This window comes from Corvus moneduloides, chromosome 14, assembly GCF_009650955.1.
Source record: "Corvus moneduloides isolate bCorMon1 chromosome 14, bCorMon1.pri, whole genome shotgun sequence".
NCBI classification, from domain to species: domain Eukaryota; kingdom Metazoa; phylum Chordata; class Aves; order Passeriformes; family Corvidae; genus Corvus; species Corvus moneduloides.
Genome location: NC_045489.1, coordinates 635,301 through 656,774, shown reverse-complemented (window position 1 = coordinate 656,774; position 21,474 = coordinate 635,301). Strand labels below are relative to the sequence as shown.

Sequence of the window (21,474 nt, the reverse complement as noted above, 5' to 3'; positions counted from 1 at the left end):
ATGTGGAGATGCAGTTAGTGGTGAACCACACTTCGTATTTTGTCCTCCCAGTTCTAAAACTATAGAAATCACTGAAGGTCAGGACCCTGCTCTTTAATTCTTATCCTGAAGTTGTGTCCCATTGCTTGAGTCTCTTTAGGTCTCCAGTTTCCAGTGTGGGTCTGTTGCTGCCAGCAGTGAGGATAAACTGTGCACCCTGCCCACTGCTCACCCCCTCTCCCAGCTCATGGGGTTATGACCACAGACCACACAGTCCTTTTTTGCCCTTGACCTGGGCAGAAGAGGAAGAAAACCTCTCCCGTGGTCTCTTTCCTCTCAGCAGACCTGGCCTTTGGGTTGCATGTCTGGTCAAGGGCTCCTCCCTGGGCACGGGGTTTGTGGGGCCGCGGCAGAGGATGCAGGGCTGGACTGGACTCTGGGGCAGGAGGAGCTGTCAGGTGTGCAGGTGCCTCCAGTCTCCTGGAGCTCCTGGGCAGGCTCTTGGGCTCTTCTTGGCTCTCTGAAACAATAACCAGGTCCATGGAAAACAGCCTGTGAATGCCTGTGAAGGTATTCATGGAGGAGTTGACTCTGGAATGTTTTACTGAAGAATTGTCTGAGAATGCTGTTATCCTGCCACAGGTTCATCAGAAAATATTCCTGTGTTTGTTTTTCTCCTCTCTCCTTCCCACCCCCATGATTGCCTGGCCTTCAGTGGAATTTGGTTGCTGTTCATTACTTCAGTTCCCTACCCAGGGGCTGTCGTTTTTATTTATTTTAGTATTCTAATTTAGCATCGGAAAGAAAATAACATTTGACCAAAAAGAATTAGAGGCAATAACTTTTTCAGAGAACTAAGCCTTTGAAAATTAATTTTTTACTCAGTTTAATTTCATGGGTGCACAATTTCTATTACATGTAGGCCAACTGGATTGCAGCAGCTGTAAAAAAATATGTATTTTAAGCCTTGTAATGTGTTATTTATGAATGCATTATAGTTATAATAATTCACTTACAGGACTATTGTGACAACAGCACCTTATCTGAAAAATGGGAATTTGCAATATGAAATAGTTAATTAACAACAAGAAAATAAACTGAGAAGGTGCATACAAATTGACAGCACTAACAGAGTAAGAGTCAGTCTTTGTATGGGTCTGAGTGGCACAGAAGATGAAAAAGCCTAATGGAGGCAGAAAAAGTCTTAACTGCTATAGAAACTTAGAAATCAGTCTGGTGCCCGCAAATCTCATCTGTCTTAACAGAATTGTTGGAAAACTTCTTAGACTCTGCAGACCTAATTCGGAGAGAATTGCAGTGGTAAAATAAATGGGATCCATTACCACTGTGCAAAGACCAGTGGAGAACTTAATCCTGCATGGGACTTGCTTGGGAGTATCAGAACACATTTGCCAGATGCAAGATAATGTCAAGTAAATATTTAAAGCTGTAATCACACCACAGCGTGTTAGAGCATAATGGAAGGCACTGAAAGGGAGTTAAATGCTTTCAATTCAGGCAGCTCATTTAAATGAAGGGAAGCAGTGATGCAGTTTTACATCAAGATTCAGTGTTCACCTAACAAGTGACACGGCAAGGGCAGACAAACTCTGGTGGTTGCTGAGAAGTGGTAGAGACTCTCTGGTGGGCTATAAATACTTTACCACCTATTCTTTGCTTCCAGCATCAGTTTACTGTGGCTTTGCAGCTGTGGTGCTTTTGTGGTGTCACTTTTCTGCATGGATTCTGTGGTGTGAAGGAGTTTTGGTCAATGCTTGGGTACAGTTGTACTGTCAGAGTGCAGCCAGGGTGTAGATGGACACTGCTGAGTGCACCTGGACTCTGTAGAAAGCATGTTTACATTTTTGCCATCAAAATCATCTGTGGAACTTTTATCTACTTCCCCCCTTGCCTTCTGACTGTTTCATTTGTTCTAGGTGTTGAGTGATGCACATAGGATCAGAGTGGTTTGGGTTGAAAGAAACCTTAAAGGTCACCTCGCCCCACCCCCTGCCACGGGCAGGGACACCTTCCACTGTCCCAGGTTGCTCAATGCCCTGTTCAGCCCGGCCTTGGGCACTGCCAGGGTTGGGGCAGCCACAGCTTCTCATACAGTGATAGAATCATTAAAGTTGGAAAAACCTCCAAGATCATGGAGTCCCATCGGCTTTGACCCATCACCATCTTGTTGAGTAGAGCAGATCACTGAGTGTCATGCCCAGTTGCTTCTTGAACACCTCCAAGGATGGTGACTCCACCACCAACCCGGGCAGCCCCTTCCAATTCCTTATCCCCCTTCCAGTGAAGAAATGCTTCCTTATGTCCAGCCTGGGGACAACATGGGTTGTTCCTGGTTCTCTGGCCAACCTGAATTTTGGCCTCTTTCTGTCTAAAACTTCTGTGAAATTCCCATTATTTTCACTTTTTGGACGATAAATAAATGAGATACAGTATGCATACAACCTGTCAGCAACACAGTTTACGTTTTGTTCACCCACAGCTGTTTCAAGTGCCCTTCCAGGCTACTGCCCACAGCGGGACACTTTGTCTAGACATGATGTGAAACTAAAGCTTTTAGTCAGAATCTATTAATATATGATATGCAAAGCATTCCTGGAGAGAAACTTCAGTGCTGAAATGTCAGATGTGGCCAAGGGAAGCTCCCTTTTGTTGTCTTACCTGATGGGAGAGAAAAACTTCTGCTGGGTGAGGGCAAGGTCTGAGCCCCAGCGACACGAGCAGCCTGACCCAGCACGGCTGCAGGAGCTTGAGTCAACCCTGGTGTCAGCCCCTCAGCTGTGAGACACAACAATTACAGCAATAACTCAAGTCAGAAAATCGACAGAACCATTTAATGTGTGTGAGAGTGACAGTGAGTCATCTCTGATCATTGTGTTTAGTAGCCTGGAGATCCACAGGCAGTCAGGACAGCCTCAATCCCACATCTGCATGACAGCTCAGGACAAGGAGAAGCAGCTCAAAGTCACTGCTTGCTTCCTTCCAGAGAGGGCTTCACACGGGTTGAGCGCAGAAGCCTGAGACAGGTAGGACCATTCTGGGGGTGGGATAGCACATCTGGGATCTGCAGCTTTTATCCCCTTCTCTGTAGTGTGGAAGTAAGCAGTGCATGCCATAGCAAGCACAGAAATCTTTGTCAGTTGTGTATCTGTTGTGAAATTAATAGATAAAGGCAGACTAAAACATTAATAAAATTTTGCTAAGTGCTCTTTAGAATTTCAGTTCAGGAGCAGAGTACAGGGGTAGAATGGAAATTACAGATCAGTAAATTTAAAGGTAAGAGGAAAGGTGGGTTTGTTTGCAAACTGCAAAGACCTCGTTCCTTAAATGAAGTCTTTGAGAAGCTGTTAAAAATTCATTTTGCGTTTTCCCTCAGGCACTTAAGCTGCACGTGGAGTTGTGGGGGCTAATATTAAAATTACTATAAATGCTTATGTGGCGTACAGGGCAAGGAACAATAGAAGGACTCTGGCCACGGGTGGTTAGGAGCTGTGCAGGTACTGCTGAGAGCACGGTTTGCCAGCTTGAGCTGTCCGGAGCAGTGCGGTGCTCAGGAATGAGGGTTTACAGGCCCTCTGTACTCCAGCACTTGTTTTGACAGTTGTTCAGGCCAAGTACTCAGCTGCTGCAAATTGCTCTGAAGCTTTTCCTGATGACTTTTTTTGTTTAACTGGAGCAGGTATGAAGCCATGAGTTTCAGACATTTACAGCAGCAGCATCCTTCCCATGTTTTAAAGTTTTTCGATCAACTTTCAGGATAAATGCTTCAGTTTATTTTGAGGTATGTAAAGGCCCAATAGGCATAAATACAGTAATGACACAAAATAGTGACTTGTCTCGAATGTGGGTGGATGATTCCAAAGCAGTACAAAAGTGAGTGTGGTATCCCGAGGCAGCTCCGCAGCTACAGTATGCCGTGTGCAATGTCCTTAGTTTGAAGAGTGGCTTTTTCTTTACTAAAATAAAGACCACTTACTACCTCCTAAAAACCAGAAGCTAATTTATAGCTCAATGTTGAAACAATGTCTTTTTTCTAAGACAGACATTTGTCTTCGCTAACTTTGATAGACTGTTGTAAGCTAGAGGACTGCAGCATTCGCTTCATGCACTGGAATGTTAAATGTGATGATGTTTTTTCTTAGAGCTTGGCTGTGCTTGCCGCCTTGGGTTGTTTTTTATGTCATTTACGGTGCTGAACATCAATGCGAGCACATTATGCAATGTGGTATAAAAATACACAAAGGCAATAAACTCCACTGTTATTTCTGCTTTAACAGAACAACCTTATTTGACCATTTTGCCTTTTGATTTCTGGAGAAGTTAATTCCAAACAGTGTATTGCATCTTGAGTGTTGGTGTGCATATTTATGTAGCAGTAGGAGTTCTGGTGCTGAGCTGTTTCCCATGGCTGGCAGTGGATGGTTGCTGTGCAAGCTCAGAGTGTGGCAGCCACCTGGGCATGGAGATCACCTGTAGAAACATCTGAATTTCATGCTAAGTTGTGTGGAAATGTGTGCTGCTTTGTAGAAGATCTACATTTTGTTTCTGTATTGCGACCTTGTCCCTATGCTCTTCCCGTTGGTGACAACGTGTCTGTCAGTCAGTCAGGAACAACTGCCCAACACGTTGGCATTGGCCAGGCTGTTTGAGCAGACCAGTGATCTGCTGGGCCAGAGTCACTCAGCTGAGTTATTTATCATTTGCCTTAGCACAGTCTTGGGTTTTAACTCATTTTTGCCAGTGTGCAAACACATAGCATTGAAATCCCTTTTGGATCGGGCTGTAGAGTGCTGGCACTGTGATGTTCCAGGCATGAGCGCAGACATCTCCATGCACACAGCCATCCCTGTGAAGTGCTCTGAGCTGCTCCTGGGGCAGCTCCTGGCTCACCTTCGCTCCCTGCCCTCACCTGGCAGTGCCCTGAGCGCGGCATCGCCGCTCCCGGTGAGCAGAGGTGGCTGGAGCGGTGCGAGGCACAGGGAGCTCCTGCTGTGCTGGCTTTGTTCAGCCTGGCTCAGTGCCACCATCGGACTGTGCAGCTGGGGGAGATTGGCTGCTTCATTTTGCAGAGCCCAGAAGGTCCTGCTCATCCTCTGCCCATCCACAGGGCAGGGGCAGGACGGCTGCCAAGGCATCCCCCTCAGGGTCCCCTTGGAGAGGAAGGAGTTGGTAGCTCCATGCTTGCTGAGGTGAAGTTTGCTCCAGTTTCTGCTGCAAGGTTCTGTCTGTTCAGGCTGATACCTGGGCAGTGCACGTCCTCCCTGCTTTGTCATCAGCCGAGTCGCTGCACATTCGCTGCTCACAGCAAGGGAGCAGAACCCTTCCTGCTGTCAGTGACCTCGTACTGATTGCCTCTCTCGCCTTGCCTTTCAGATGATCTAGCAGCTGTCTCAAGGAACTGAAAGCTACCACTTTAAGTAAAATAATAATATCATTTAAGGCCATACTGTGTGAAAATGATTGTAATTCTGGTGCACTTAGGTTGCTAGTACAGAGCAGGTATGCTGGGCAATATGTGGGAATACCATAGCAGTGTACAAAAGAAAGTTGTTGGGGAGCTGAGAAAGATCTCAGTACACAGAACATCTACTTGGACTCTACAAGCATGTTCATTAAGGTAGACAGTAACAGGAAAACAGACAGTTTAATCTTCTGCTAATTTGTCTTGTTGCTGATTAAATTGATTAACAGTGAAAAGCGAAACCCCTCTCTGTATAAGCAGCAAGTGTGATGTAGCTACACCAATTAACAGTGATGGCATAATTGCACATGGATTTCTGCAATGTCTGAAAGGCTTTAGGTAAGTGTAGAGAGGGGAAAAATATTTTCAAGTACGGTTTCTAAAACTGTCAACTGCAGGCTTCTGAACTGCAGTCCTTTTGTTTCAGGAAAGGGGGAATGTGGTGTTGTGCGTGTTGTTCCTCAATCGATGGCTGTGCAAGTGGATGTAATCACTTAACACTGCATGGGCCAGATGGTGGGAAAAGAGAGCTGGCTGATTGTCAGATTGTTTGAGGTGGATTATTCAGTCATAACGTTGGCAACTGGGCTGAGGAAAGCTGCTCCAGCTGTGGCTGCTGCAGTAGGTAACACGCTGGTGAACAGAAGTGACAGTGTAGGTAGAGGTTTCTCTTGGTTGTGTGAATGACTCCATTGAGCCTACAGCTGAGTAGTATTTTTCAAGGTGGTGTAACTGTCTGGGTAAATTTTTGGAGTGTGCAGCAAGTGATTTGTACAAAATCACCTGTGGGTGGAATTCAGCTTAACTAAAGCTTAGTCTAAGAAAATAATGTGAGAAAATATTACAGCCTTTCATGTGACTGTTTTAAAATTGAAATGTTTTGTGTACAGGGACCCTATCTGCATAAGCCTAATCTTTAACCTGTTAAAAATAATTTCCAACCTTAAAATGAAGAGTAGTATTAATTTCAGGTTAAATGATATATTTCTTTTCAGAAAGGACTTTTCTGCTGTTCAGCTTCTATGTGCATAGCTCTGGTCAGAGCTCTTTGCCCCCTTGGGTGGGGGTGCTGAAGCAGAGCAGTGTGCAGGGTTCTGCTGCTTCCCATGGTTGTGAGAACACTTTGTGCACCTCTCCATGGTACACCGAGGCTTCTGGCTTCTGCTGATGAGTTTTCTGTGCTTTGCTTTGAAAAATTTCCTCTGAGGCCATTTCTCCGATCAGCTCTTTCTGTAATGAGTTTGAATTTTAAAACACTCAATTTCTTGCATCCTTCATTTTGTTAATCTTCAGTAAATGGGGCAAATAATTGGGAGGTGTCACCTGTCCTTCTATGAATGGTGCTTCTGTTCTTGTCTGCTTCTTCCAAGAGAAATGCCCAAGAGCTGTAGCAGTGACAATCTCTGAAACAGACTTGCAGCCTGATGTTCATCTCCTCCTCCCAAGAGGCATGGCTGATCCTTTCAAATTTTCAGGAGGGATGCAGTCTATTATTTGATGATTTTGTTGCTGTTTTCAAGCTACTATTCCTTGTTTTGCTCTTCCTAGAGGATCCTGATTTTTTTTGCTCGTTCTTTGTGGGTTTGTTGTTTTGCTTTTTTTTCTCCCCCCCAACACTAGGGAGGCTTGTCTCTCTTTGTAGCCCAGCTGTTGACAATATATGCTCCATAAACAGGAAGAAAAAAGCTACAGGCATTCCCACTTCTCTCTACTTCCCTTATCATTTGAAACTATTCTCCTAGCTCCAAATAGGGCTACATTAATAATTAAATTCTCATTAAAGTTATGATACACAAGAGTATTCTGATATTTCATAAGTAGCAAACTATAGCTCTCCGAAGCTCTCAAAAACTGGTAGCTTCCCACTCATCCTGGATCTTTGTAGCAGTTCTGTTGACACCTTCTCCTTCGCATGCCTGATTTTCACCACACTTAAGGATATTCTCTTACAAACAGCAACATTCCTTGCTTTTTCTCCCAAACTTTGTCAATGGAGAACGTAGTTCAGTGTTGTGACAAATTGTCGCAACAACTTTTAAATTTCCCAGGAGCTGGTCAGAATGGGTTTTGTGGTAGACAGGGGTGAGTGAGGGGTTTGAGCAAGCTCATATTCTCATCTGGAGTTGCTGTCCATCTCCTCTTGTGTTCCATGATGCTTCTGTCTTGTGTTGTTGGAGCAGAAAGAGAAATGCATGATCCAGCAGCTGATGTGGCAGCCACAGCTTGATCCTAAGAGCCAAATCCTTGGTGGCTGTGGAATTTGGATGGTTTATCTCCTGAAGCTGGCCAAGCAGGTCCTGCTGTTTCAGTGTCCTCCCTTGAGTCAGCCCCTGCTGCCATGCAGCATCCCCAGTTCCACACGGGTGTGCTCCCAGCTCTGCTGCTCCCTGCTCCCTGTTGCTTCTCACACGCACACTCCAGAGAAATGAATAGTACCCTGTAAATTATTGTCTTGTCTGCTGTGCTGCATGCACCAACCCACCTGTTTGGAAAGCAGCCAGCTTGCATTTATTTTAGCAGATGGGAAAAGCAGGAAACCACTCGGAACAGGCAGAGAAGAAATATTCATTCATTCAGGGGCAAGCACAGCAAAGCGGTGAGCTGAGCTGCGGAGTTTAAATAAGAGTGGGCACGTCTGGCATAGCAAAACCACAGATCCTGATGGCTGGGAAGGGAGAGGTGGTGGGTCTGCCCAATGGAGAGTAAATGGTGGCTGTTCCTTAGCCCCTGATGAGCAGGAGTGTGGATCTGTTTGTCACAGCTCAGATGCAGGAGGCTGACAGCACTGCCTGGCAGCACCTGGAAACTGCAGTTCTCCCAAACCAAGGGGAATTCTCTCTCAGAATCACAGAATTGTTGAGGTAGGAGGAGACTCAAAGATTATGGAGCCCAACCATTTCCCCAGCACTGCCATGTTCGCCACTAGACCATGTCCCCAGGTGCCACAACTACACATCTATTCAATCCCTCCAGGGGTTGTGATTCCCCTGCATCACTGGGCAGCCAATTTCAATGCCTGGTAGCCCTTTTGGTGAAGTAGTGTTTCCTAATATCAACCTAAACCTGCACTGAAACAACATTCTGCTGGTGACACCAGGCTCGGGACAAGGTATTGATGTGCTGCCTTTTCCTGTTTCTTCCCTTACTCTTCCCTGCAGCTGCAGGGATGGAGCAGAACACTCCTTGTGCTCCTGATCCTTTAACCAGCCCTCCCAAGGCACCCGAGTCTCCCTTGTTTGCCCTTGGACTTCTTGTTGCAACTTTGCCTACGTGAACAATCCGTAAATCCTCAGTAAATATCCATCAGTCTGAGGCTGTGCCAGTGTAGGAAGCTTTCTCTTCACATCAGTAACTCAAGCCAAGGCAGCAGATGTCCCTAAGAAATGGGTCCAGTTTACATCTTGGGCCTTCAGTTGCCATCATGGCATGTGGGCACAGGAAGGTCATGGTTACAGCTGCATCGCTGAGTAGTGCCCAGATCAGTTAATCCAAGGCTGGCTGGTGGTAGATGGGTGCCTGGAATAGCTGGGAGATAAGGCTCTGTGCAGAAATGTTGGTGCCATTTCCACAGGGGAAAGAGGAGATGCATTCTTAGCAGTATTTATCAACACATTTTTGATGTCATATGTCTTTGTCTTTATTATCCACAAGGATCTAAAAGCAGCCTTATCTGGGCTAGTCTTTTCAGAGGATAACAGCCTATTACTGCTAGCAGTTAATCCAATTACTCTTTTAGGTCAAGGGGGAGTGTCCTGTGCAAATATTTTTGGAAGATCTGAAAAAAATTATTCTGTGTGGTTGATCCAAAGAGAACATATTTCAGAATTTTTCAGCAGATCAAAAAGTTTAGAAATTTCTCCATATCTTGCAGGAAACATGGTTGAAAGATCTGTCAGATTTCAATTTTGATCACAAGACAGTCACTTATTTAAAATATAAAAATATTTCACAATGTAAATAGTTTCAATACTTTCAAATCAGAAAATAAATCACTGTCTAAAATCATGAGAGAAATTCTTTGATGTGGGAATGAAGGTGGAGCTGTGCAAACCTTAAGGATTAATTCAGCAAGAAATGTTTTGCCTAAAGTAGGTTTTAACTCTATGTAATTTTGGCTCAGTTCATTTCTGGTTCTCTAATAAGGATTTCATCAAGTGTATCAGCAGGGACTGTGCAACAATTGAGAGCGATCCATCTAAAGCAGGGAGGAGCTCTGTCTTGGAGAGGGGAAATGGACCTGTGCATGAGCTGCAGCAGCTCTCAGTGGAGTTTGTTCTGCTTCATTGGTGGTGAGGGTGGCACTGGATGGGCCACGTTGAACCTCCTGTTTTGCGTGGGCTTGCCCAAGCCCTGGGATTAGGACTGTGACATTCAGCTCCTCACGCAGACTTTTGAAGGGGAGATTTCTCTTTACTGCTCAAGGAATGAGGCCCCCCCAACTCCTTCCAGGAGTTGGCAGGAATCTTTAGGGGTGCTTGTGCTGCAGGCTTTGATTTGTGTGGGGCTATTTGGATGAGGTTTGGGCTCCTGTGGCTGCTGCTGGGGTAACAAACACACACGGTATTCCATGTGGGATGGGAAGCCTTCCCAGGGGAGGGTGGGTGTTGAGGTTCAGGCTGCAGCTGCCTGTAGAAGTTTTGTGACTCTCTGCCTTACACAGCAATCACAGCAGGAGCTGGGACCTTGGCTTTACCACAAGAAGTAGTCCTTAGACATCAGTGGTGAATTTTAAATACTCCTGTGATACTTATGCCATAAATAGGAGGTTGCCCTCTCTTTCCCACCAGACATAGAAAAGCCTTCTTAGGCCATATACTGTTGAATCCCAAAAGCCTCAAGTTCTAATAACCAACTGCAATCTAATTTAGATCAGCAGTCTGAGAACTCATTAGTTCAAGTACTAAAAGCCCTCTATTGGGCAAGGGGTTTGCTTCCCTGAGTCTCTGAGTTCTTAGAGACTGTTACTGCCCATCTCAAAATTATGCTCTATTCGTGCATGCTGTAGAACTGTCCTTTTAATATCAGTTGAAAAATAAGTGCAGGAAATAGTTGCCATAGAGGAAATTTATAGAATTGGTTTGAGAACAAAAGACCAGGCACTGCTTCCCTGTAAGAGTGAAGGAGTTGGGCTGTCCCTGGCAGCCTCTCATCCGTCACGGACCCCGTCCAGCAGCAGCTTCCGGATGTAATGAGAGTTCATTTTGAGCCTGCTTTTAATTTTGAAAAATCATCTAAAGAAAGTTGTGTCTTTCACAAGGTATTTTTGCTGTTTTGTTTCTTCCAGTTTGAAATAAGCTGGTGTGGTGCCTGGTTTTGGTGGCATATTGAGGAGGAAGGAGTGATGCAAAATGAGGAACTCCAGAAATGGCTTGCTGTGAATAAAAATTAGAGAATTGGCTGCTTGTGCTTCCTGTAATATCTGTCTTCATTGTGAAAACTGCAAGTCAGAGTCAACCAGACTTCAAAGTTGGGAGCACACAGCTGCAAGCTGAAAATAAGATTTCTGGGTAGTGTAGAAGTGCCAGGGCTGTTTGGTAAGAATACTTCATCAAGATTTTGGCAAAGCTTAATAGTGAAATGGTTTGGATAGACTGTGTTGTCATTAAGAGGTTTTGAGTGTTTTACAGCCCCAGAATAGATTTTTTTTTTCCAATTAGCTTTTAAGTACTGTTGTGCTCTGGGTATTATGTTGTTCAGGTGGCTAACAAAAAAATCAAACCTTCAGCTGGGAAAAATTAGGGGGAAAACAAAGCAGCAATGAAAAGAAGCAAAGGGAATTTTTACTGCACGTGTACCTGAGAGATTTTCATCAGCTGTCTCAACTAGGAAAATGTTATTACAGCAAAATACCCCACTTTCCTACCCTTCCCTGTCCTACAGGCAGTCACTTGAAGCAAGTTATTTTAGAGAGGGTTTTTTTTAGACTTGTTCCGGTAAGGAGCTTGATAGCCTAATGTTTTCCCGTAAAAGGGGGGAAAAAAAATTTCCTACATAACTCCAAACAGCCCCAGGGCCTGAGTAACCTCATTTGTGACCTTTATGTCCTTTATGTGGGTGGTGAGACAGAGGATGAAGGAGGTGCTCAGTGAGCATCGCTGTTCCATGTCCTGGCACCGCCAGGGAGGTGACAGTGGGGGGGTGACAGTGGGGAGGCATCGGCTGCTGCTCATTATTCCAAGAAGTCATTTTGGGGGAGTAGATTTTTTGCAGCTCCCTCCCCTGTGCAAAAGAGAAGGGATTTTCTTCACATTGTGGGTGCAGGATTTAAGAGGCTCTAATGCTCTCTGTGGCTGGAAGACCTCGTGTGTAGAGACACGACTTCAGTCCTTCCAAAATGCCAGCAAAACGAATCTACTGCAAGTGTAAGCATGCTGGGGCCCACAGCATGTAAAACTAAGCAGCCTATGAAAAGTTGGGGAACGGAAGAAAATTCGTGTTTCAGGTAATGACCTGAAAAGTTCATTCAAGGAGTGAACGGATCCATGGGAGTATAATTTTTTTGTGTCAAATTGTGTCATACATACAAGAACAATAGTCCAACAGGAACAGGAGGATTTGTTTTGCCTGGATTTTATTTACCCTGTGGTTGCTACAGCCTTTAGCTAGCAGAGCTGAAGCCTCTCTATGTAAAACCGGGGGGAAAGATATTTCCTTACAGCTTTATTAAACTCTGAATTACATCAAAGATTATTCAGTGGGAACCCGAGCCAAGGCCTATGGACAGGGTTGATGTTATGGTTTCTGGCAATTCTAGATGGGACTGAAATGCAGTTGGACATAAAAGAAGGACACAAACCAGCGGACTGTTTAGCTGGTGTGTTTATATAAAGTAAACATGTTTGAATTTATCTTGAAAAACATCCTGGTGCTGGCAGCCATCCTAAAGATCACTTTCTCTCAGTAAAGCTTATAGGAAGAGGAAATTTTTTCCTACTGGCTTGTTGACATCAAGTTTTTATTAATGTAATTATTATTATTTTATTTGAGCTAAAGAATGTGCTACAGGGTGATATTTAGCAAGCTGAATGTTTTGATGAAGGAAACATAATAGTTACTGCAGTTATTTTATATTTACTGCTAAGCAAAGTCCTCTCATGTATACACAGTTCCTGTGGGTTTGGTCTCCATCAAATTGTGAGGGGATGGTGAGGGCAAGAAAAAAAGATTCATTTTTTTTAAACATTGTAGTATTTATTTATCACTTCCATCTGAAAATATACAAGTTCTTTAGCAGTGTATTAATGATCTGTGTCCATGACATAGGTAGTCTTATCCCTGTTTTTTTCACGGAAAGATGGGAATGTAGAGCACTGAAGTGTTCTACCCATGAGCATGGGGAGAACATTGGGATGAAAGGAAAAAAAAAAAATTGCTGCTGAAATACAACAGCAGAGATACAGCTGAATATTGGAGGCTGGCACAATGGTCACACATCTGCCTTCAGGAAGGTGCCAAGGAAATGTAGATGTGCCCCAGTGAAGATTTCTTCTCTCTGCTCTTGAGGACAACATCCACGTGTTGGAGTGAAGCTGAGCCTCTGCCAGGCTTCTCATGGGTCTTCTGCTCCCATTTTGAGCTTGGTTGCTGGCTCATGACTAGTGCCCAAATGAGCTGATCCCAGGCTCGTGGATGTGTGCATTGCACAGAGGAGTGTAAGCACATCCCAGGTACTGCAGGTGGAGCCTGCAATGGAGGAAACAGTAGAGCACAAACAATGTCCTCTGCTCCACATAGCACAGGATGTAAACACTGCTTTGGATTTCTGTTAATTCCCTAAAATTTATGGTTTCCTTCTGTACATGTGATTCTTTCGTAAGTGTGGGTTTTATCCCATTGGCAAAGTCAAAGCAGATGCCTGGTGATATTTCTCCCTTTTCCAAAGTGCTTCTTCACAGTTGTTTAATAATGATCCTTTCATGGTCGTGCACTGATTATCTTTAGTCATCAGAGATGGCTGCCAGCAGGTTTTTAAAGCTTTTTACATTAGATTCCGGGTAGTTGAAACTCGCCTGGGGATTAGTTCTTGGGGCCCATGCTGGAGGTCCTGCAGCTGTGATTCCAGTGGTGCCTGGCTGTCATGGTAGCAGGGAAAAGGACGCTGTAGGGTCAGTGGGTGTTCCTTGTTTTGTAACAAATTCTCAGCCTGACTTGAGGCCATTCATCATGGCAAGAAAAGGTTTAGCTGTTCCTTCAGAACACTGACACCAATTAAGTTATCCATGCATCATTCTTGCATTAAGGCTGTCCTAGTGCTGTGGTTCTTGGGGTTTGCTCCAGGTGTCAGGACTACAGTGGCCCTCAGAACCAAGACTGATCTTCACCTGCTGTCCTTTTGTGCTTTTGTTGACTTCAGGATGTTCTTCACTTACTGAAGGTGTGGGTCCACCTGTGCTTTCCTAGTAGATTATGCATCCCTTTTAATAACACTTTATATAGATTATTAGTGTGTATTACTGGTGCTGGGTGTAGTTTATTGAAGCAACAAAAGCCAAGGTGCAAAGTTTCTCTGCTGGATTAGTGAGGTCTTGAAAGAAGGTGACTGCCCACTGTGAACAGAAAAACTGTCAGGTTGAATTTATCACCCAGATACGATGCTTACTAGAGAAAAAAATCCAGTGTATGAGAATGCAATAGGATAATATTTGTTTGAGGGGATCTGTGCTTAAATCTGACAGGTTTTTAAGATGTCCATGTGTTGGCAGATATTTAGGAAGCAGTTAAATTGTTAGAATTAATGGCCAACAGTTTGAGAACCAAATAAACTTACTTAGTGCATGCTAGTGCATGTTTTAGACTAGCCTATCAGTAGCTACTTTCCTCATTACTGAAATTTTACTTTCTTAATTCTTGATTTTTTTTTTAATTTTTTATTTTGTTTTTTTTTTACACAGGGTTGGGGAATCTAAGTTTGGTTTTGGGTATGGTTTTATATCTCTGTGTTGCATTGTAAATAACAATTGGTGGTTAGAGGCTGTCTTGTGAAAAAGCAGTTAATTTTTGTTCATGTGAGATGATCTTTGCCTAAAGCTGTGAGCTGAATTTCACTATCTCTGTTATTAAGGCTTCATTTTTTTAGGTAGTGGAGAAGTGTTTCAATTCTTTCTGGTAATGTAATCCTTCAAGCTGGAGCTTTCTTGATGCTGTATATTTTATCTTTTTGCCATTTAATAGTCTGACCCCATTCAGAAACATTTCAGACTGCATATCATTTATGGTATTTTTGGCAGTATTGATTTATAAGATAAACTTTAAAAAATACTTGCTGTTCTACAAGAAAACCATCAGAAGGATTAATGTGCTTTCTCTTTGTACATCTGCTCATCCATTGAAAATGATCAGGTCAAATGTCACTGGATTATCATCCTTGCTCTGAGGAACGGGCTGTAATTACATATCCCAATAAAGGCATGTCCCTTGTCCTTGGGGAGCAGATACACTGGTGTGGCACTACCTGCAGATGTGGAGTGATTGCTCACTGATGTTAATGCAGAGATTGCCTATGGCTAGGCCGTAAAAGCATGTTTGGTTTGCGTTTTTCTTAATCTGCATGCAGAATAGATAGAGGTGCTAGAGGAGAATAAAGCAAATACAGGAAGGAACTTCGGCGCTTTTTGGAGCGGGGTGTTATTCTACTGTTTATTAAAGCTGCATGAAATGGTATGAAGTGTTGAGGTTTATGAGAAGCATTGTTTATAAAAGAAATGTTTTTTCCCACCCTTCTACCACCATGACTAAGATACTTTACACTTTAAAGTTTATTTTCCTTCCTATGAACCTTTCTTCCCCTCCTGTCTTTCCCCCACCCTGACATTATGTAGTTGATTTGATTCTCTGGATTGCTTTCCTCAAGCTCTAACTTGAGTTCATTTTGTTATGTGGTGACCACAGTTATGGATGACGCTCCCCCTGGCACACAGGAGTACATTATGTTACGGCAAGATTCGATCCAATCTGCGGAATTAAAGAAAAAAGAGTCCCCTTTTCGTGCTAAGTGTCACGAAATCTTCTGCTGCCCACTGAAGCAAGTGCACCTCAAAGAGAACACAGAGCCGGAAGGTTTGTGACACTATGGATCCATGTTCTGTTTGTTTCTATTTATTTTTTTCCATGTATGTCCCCGGAGTGTGCTGTGTGTTTCCCAGCCTGTGTCAGTGCAGTGCAGCTGACGCAGGAGCGTGATGCACTCGTGTCCCTTTGCTTGCCTGTCAGTGTCTGATGCAGCTCTCACAGGACACTGTAATCTAAGCCACGTGCGGGATCATTCTAGAGGAGAAATGACGCTGCTTTTTCTTAAATAAAGTTTGTTTGTTTCAGCTCTCATCATTACACACTGCCCGTTTCTTTGGCTGCCAAAAGCTGCTTGCTACTTGAACAGCATCAATTCCCAGCCAGTTCTTCGCAGTAACATTTCTGAAGCTGCACTCTGCTGAAAATCTGGCACTTAGACTCAGATTCGGCTTGTCCCCAACACCTTGCACTCCATAAGGCTTCTGCATAGCGCTAGAGAATGCTCATGGCAGCTGTACTTGGGTGGAGCAGGATGAAGTTTGTATGTAATGCACGCCTGGTTGCATTTTGGGAAATGAAATGCATGCAGAGCAGAAAAAAAAAATAAGTAGATTGTTTTCCTTTTCAGATAAAGCAAAGGTATGGTCTCTTCTCATGCTGTATTTACTAATATGAAATTGCCAATGAGGTACATCTCGTTCATCTAGTGTACATAAGATTAAGATACTTTAAATTACATTTTTAATACTTTGTCTTACTGTTCCATATGTGTTTTGCATTACTGCTTCATATTCACATGGTAAGCCTTCTACTTTTTGCATAAGCTCCAGTATCTGCCGAGACAAATAATGCTACTGCTGGTAGAAGTGTTTTAAGATGAAATATTCAGGGCTGGATTTTGCCACAGTCGAGTCTGCAGGAATGGCAGAGTGAGTAGGTTGGAGTTCTTATAACAAATCACTTGCATTATTCTCTCTGTAATGATGGGCATCAGTTGCTGAGCTGTCAGTGTTAGCCCAAAATATTTCAGTCAATTGCTTTCTCTTGTTACATTCCCCAAATTTTGCATGAATGTTCTTTGTACCACCTCTGGGAGATTTGTGCCTTTTAAAATAGAAGTATTTTATTAAAATAGCATTTATCATCTCACCAGAAATATTAACTCTGATACACATTCTGGTCTAAGGCCTGGGGAGAGGTTTCTTGTTTCACTGATGATGCAACTGAATGTTAAAATCAGGGTTTGAAAAAAGTCCAATTGTCTTCTCGGTTCTGGGGCAGACTTGATTGAAGCTGTGATTTCATAACTCAATAAACATGAAGGAAAGGTGAATCCCATAGCATTCTTCTGGATTAGCAGATGTCATGGATTTCCTGTCATCTGTCAGGGTTTGTGTTGTTCATGAGTAAATTTTGAACCCAGAACTGTTCATCTCAAGCTCCTCTAGGAAGGTGATGGCAGCTGAGCTTCTACAGGTGCTCAACACGTGCTCTTTGGTGATCAGGAAGATTCCATAGCCATGAGGAATAAAAAGGTGGGCCCTACACCTGGCATCCCTGACTGACATGCTGTATTGCCAATTCTTGGTGTGCTCATGTGTAACTCCAGCAGAAGCTCATGGTTATTTCAGTGGAACCTACCCTGGGAACTGGATTCCTGCTGGAGACTAGCTCTTAGCTGGGTCTGGTCATTTCAGTGAATAAATCAACAATTTACACCCCAGTGGCCTGTCCAAGAGGAACGAGGAGAGCAGAGCAATGCTGGGCCGTTTCTCTCCAGAGCTGAGTCTCCAGGGGACATGGTTTGGTTCAGTGCTGGGGAATTTGGGATCTGCCGGGAAAGGCTGGCACAGTGCAGGCTCTGGGGGAAGACCTGGGGAGCGTCAGTGCCGCCGTGTTGCTGCCTGGAAGCCAAGAGTTGCTCTTAGGTTCTCCATAAATGTGCACAGTGTCTCCAACAGCAGCTGTGTTACTCCTTCCTCCATGGCATATGGCATTGTTATTCATTCTCAGTGCAAATGTTTGGTTCTGGGAGGAAAGCTTGTCATCTTTTATTGCCGTGCACAGGGATGAATGTCTCTTCCCTTGTTCATCCCTCCTCCTCTCCTCCAGGAATGTTGCATTACTAGGCAGGCACAAGAAGCCATGGCCGTGTTGGCTTGTCCTGTGACCACCTGAGTGGATGGGAATTTAGAGGGGTATCAATTTTTGTTGGTGTGTGATTTCTATGCGTGTTCCTCGCATAGATGTTGTCTCTAGCATGGGAGGGAAAATATCTGATCAGGGATCCTTTTGGCCTCTGTTGTAGCTCAAATAGCCTGGGCTACATTTACCTTCAAAATCTGTGAACTGCTTGCCAGTGGTATTAGAGCCACTGAAGGACTGATGTGTGTCATCCTCAGTGGTTTGTTGGCATGAAGCTTGAAAAATTTTGATTGTGATGTGATCTGAGCTGTGCTTTCTATGCAAACCCTGCAGCAGTCCATCGGGCTTAATGGAGTGGCTGAAACAAATCCTAGCAGAACACCTTCCAGTGTGAGCCCAGCAGTTAACAGCTCCATTGCGCTGTTAGGATAAAGGAAAAGAAATGTTTAAGCTTGTTACTATGATATAAATTACACATTTTTGAAGGTACTGGGGGAAGTATGATAACTAGGAAGCTGTTAGCAAAGTTCTCGAAGTGAAATGTCATAATGGAAGTTTTATGGAAAATTGCAGACTTGAAAGACTCTGCAGAGAGTACAAAACCGCAGCTTTTTAATCTGCGTGTTTCTAACTTTGCAACTCTTCTGTTTAGATGATAGATCTCTCTGCACCTTTTAACCACTTTCATACAGGGTTAGTGCTCAGGGAGCCTCGTTTATCACTTCAGGATTTGGACTCTCTAGGCATGTAGGAAGACACCAGGTAAAAGATTTTCCAGGCTTTTTGTAGAGGTATTTGGGGATTGTTCTGCTATTTGCTGAAAGACTTAAATACCACCACATGCTGGTATCTGAGCCTGGTGGTCCATCATTTCTCGTATCTTGGGCCCATTTCATTTCTTGTGCCTTTGGCCTATTTCTAAAAGCAAAAGTGGGAATGAGAAAATTAGATCCATGTTTCCTAATTTAATCTGCCTTGGTTTCTTGTTCTTTTCCCCACACCTACTTGCCTGCTTGCAACATCATCTTTATTCACAGCACGCATATGCCTCAAGTGCACCTCAGGAAAACAGGTCCAGGGCCAGTTCCTTTGATCTCAGCCTGGAGGACACACAGAAGGTCCTTGGGCCAGTAACTGCAGCTAGTGGTAGGAGTGGAAGGAAGGAGAGCAATAGGAAATGACACCAATGCGATCTTCCCCAAATGTGGAAATTTCCACTGGAGCCCCGTGCCAGCAGCGTGATGCTGCCAGTCTGGACTGCACTTCTGATGGGATGTGCCCTCCCTAATGCTCTGGGAAACTTGGGACTGTGTTAAAAGCTGAACTGCTGCTTTATTCTGCATCATTCCAGCTTTGTTTTGTCAAAGTCGTTCTATAGTTTACAACGTCGTGGATCTCTCAAATGCAATAAAACAAGCAGAGCTGACATCCTTACCTGGATGCTGGGTCCTGTGGGCATTGGGCATTGTTTACAATTGCATCCAAGCAGCAGCAAAATACAGAGTGCTGTTGTAGCTTCCCTCAAGCCAGGAATACACTGCTAGCAGGAGAAGGGCCATCTGAAGTACATTTTGCAGCTATTTGTTCTCTTAAATAGTTTAAACATAAGCTGCTGCTGCTATCTGTATAAAACATGGTTACATAAAAAAAAGTCAGCTCCTGGAAAACTAATTTGAGTTGTATTATTACATCCAGGGGAGGGAATAAAATGAGAGAAATGTTTTTAAAAAACACCTATTGGTTAGTCACAGTCACACAATCGAGAGTCTTGGACACTTGCCCACAGTTCTCTTTCCATGTGGATTTTTTTTTTGCCTTTTTTTTTTTTTTTTTGGTAACATTTAGTCTCCCTCCAGGCATACATAACCTTTTCACACAGAAAAGCAGACAAGCATGGCAAAGTACGTATTGGGGATGGGGAGAGGGAAATCTGGGATAGCAGCTGGTAATGAGGAAAGGCAGCTTTCCTCAACCAACAGGAAATCTGATTAGAGAGAAAATGTTGAGGATGCTAATGTGAAACAAGCAGCTTTGTGCTTGCCCTTGACAGTGGCTTGTTATCTTCATCCCTAGCAGTGGAATGCGTGGCAGAGCCAGTCCTGGGGGTGAGGCAGAGGTAGGATGTTCAAGCACTGTGTGTGGGAGGCTGCCTCTTCTACCTACGCCATGTGCACTGGCACTTTTGCCACCAACAGAAATTTGGAGCCTTTATGTTGTAATACAGAATGTCCCTTTGGTGCTCCAAGCATCGTGTCACCACTGATAGTGCTGTTACTTGGCACTCTAATTATATCCTTTTCTTTTAGACTAAATCAGTCCTGTTAGCCCTGCTCGCTCGTTTAATTATATTAATGCATGTGTATTTCTGCATTTTAGAGGAGAAAAGGAAAGAAGAAGGGGGAGGAGAACTGTGTTTGAAATCAGAGAATTGTGAGAGGTTTTTAAACTTTACATATTGTTCAGAACTAAAAATGACTTTGTGTTCCAGTGAGGAATAATGAAGATGAGCCACATGAAATAGGCACAACTGCCTGTGTCCAAGACATTCAGAGCAGGCACACTTGGCAGTGGGACACCAGTGAGGCGGTTCAGCATCTGTGCTGTGCTTCCTTCAGCCTCAGGTTTAATCTGGAGCCGCAGCTGCTGGGGAGGAACCCCCTGGTTCCCTGGATGGGGGCCCTACTCCCTCACATGACCCTATTGAAACTTTATCCAGGTTATGGCCCTTTGATACTAAACCAATCACATTTCATGGGCTTCATGTTTTTCCTCATGTCTTCTCATTTCAGCAGAGGTGAAAAGCGAAGACTTGGTATCCCATTTGCTCTTGCCAGTAGGAGCCTTTAACCCTTTCCTGCTGCAGCTGAGCTGTGTGTCCTGGAGCTGTTCATCCCAGGGAAAGCAGGCAGCCTGCTATTGACTGATGCTGGGCCCTGCAGCCCTCTGTGCCTTCCTCATTGCCCTTTCCCTCAGCAAAACCCTGTTCTCGATTCTGCTTTTTCCTGCACCTCTCAGGCCTTCCTGTGGGGAATGTGAAGCTTTCACCTTGCCTTGTTCCCAAGTTCTAGCACTGGTAAGAAGCAGCTGAGCAATGCCTAAGCCTTGTCCAGTACTAAATGAAAGTAAACTCTTAAATCCTGCCTGTCTGGGTACATATGGAGATGCTGCAGCTGTGGGACCATATCTGCAGTGAAGGATGATCTAAAGAGAGGGACAGAGACCAAAAGTCAAAGGTCTGAAGCTGCCACTAGTATAATGGCTTTTTCCCCCAAAGAGAAATGGTCTTTGGCTTGAGTGATTAACTGATAACCTTCTGTTTCAGGGCACTGGGAGGCAGTGGTGACAACTGCATTCTTGCTTCAGAAGCTCAGTACACAGAGCAGATAGCTCAGTCCTGTGTGTGGCTGAACCCTCTTGCCCTGAGCCTCCAAAGCCTTTAAGCACGCGATTAAACGTGTGAGTGCTCCCAGCAGAGTCAGAGGGGTTGGGATGTATTTAATGAGCTTACCTGAACACAGTCTGGGCCTGGCTCAGGTTCAGGCTCAGACAGTGCAAATCCAGAGTAATTCCACCAAAATCCAAGATTTACTCAATATTTACTTGTCTGCAAATGAGATCAGAACCCCCTCACAGAGTTTAGTTTGATTTCTTCTTTTCTTACTCCCTCAGCAGTTAATGTGGTCCTTATGGCCACAATGATCCATGATTGAACATGTAAGTCATCATAGCAGTCCCGAGCAGTAGAGAAATTTAGTGTTTCCCATTATAAAGAGGAAAGTGAAGGATGTGATTCTCAAAACTACTTGGACATCTCATCAGAAAGAGTAGCAATAACACTGCCTACTCAATCACCTGAGCACTAG

At 44.1% G+C, this 21,474-nt stretch overlaps 1 protein-coding gene across 5 annotated transcripts in view; it reads left to right on the top strand.

Moving 5' to 3' along the window:
* FGF13 (fibroblast growth factor 13) overlaps nt 1-21,474 on the top strand; it is a 239,877-nt gene that overhangs the window by 114,783 nt on the left and 103,620 nt on the right. For 2 of the 5 annotated variants that reach the window (XM_032123717.1, XM_032123719.1), the window contains exon 2: nt 15,347-15,514. The exons of 2 other annotated variants lie outside the window; for them this stretch is intronic. In XM_032123717.1, the coding sequence (XP_031979608.1) occupies nt 15,347-15,514 (168 nt within the window). Of the gene's footprint in view, nt 1-3,000; nt 3,024-15,346; nt 15,515-21,474 lie in introns of those variants that run through there. One more of the 5 variants, XM_032123721.1, reaches the window with a different exon arrangement.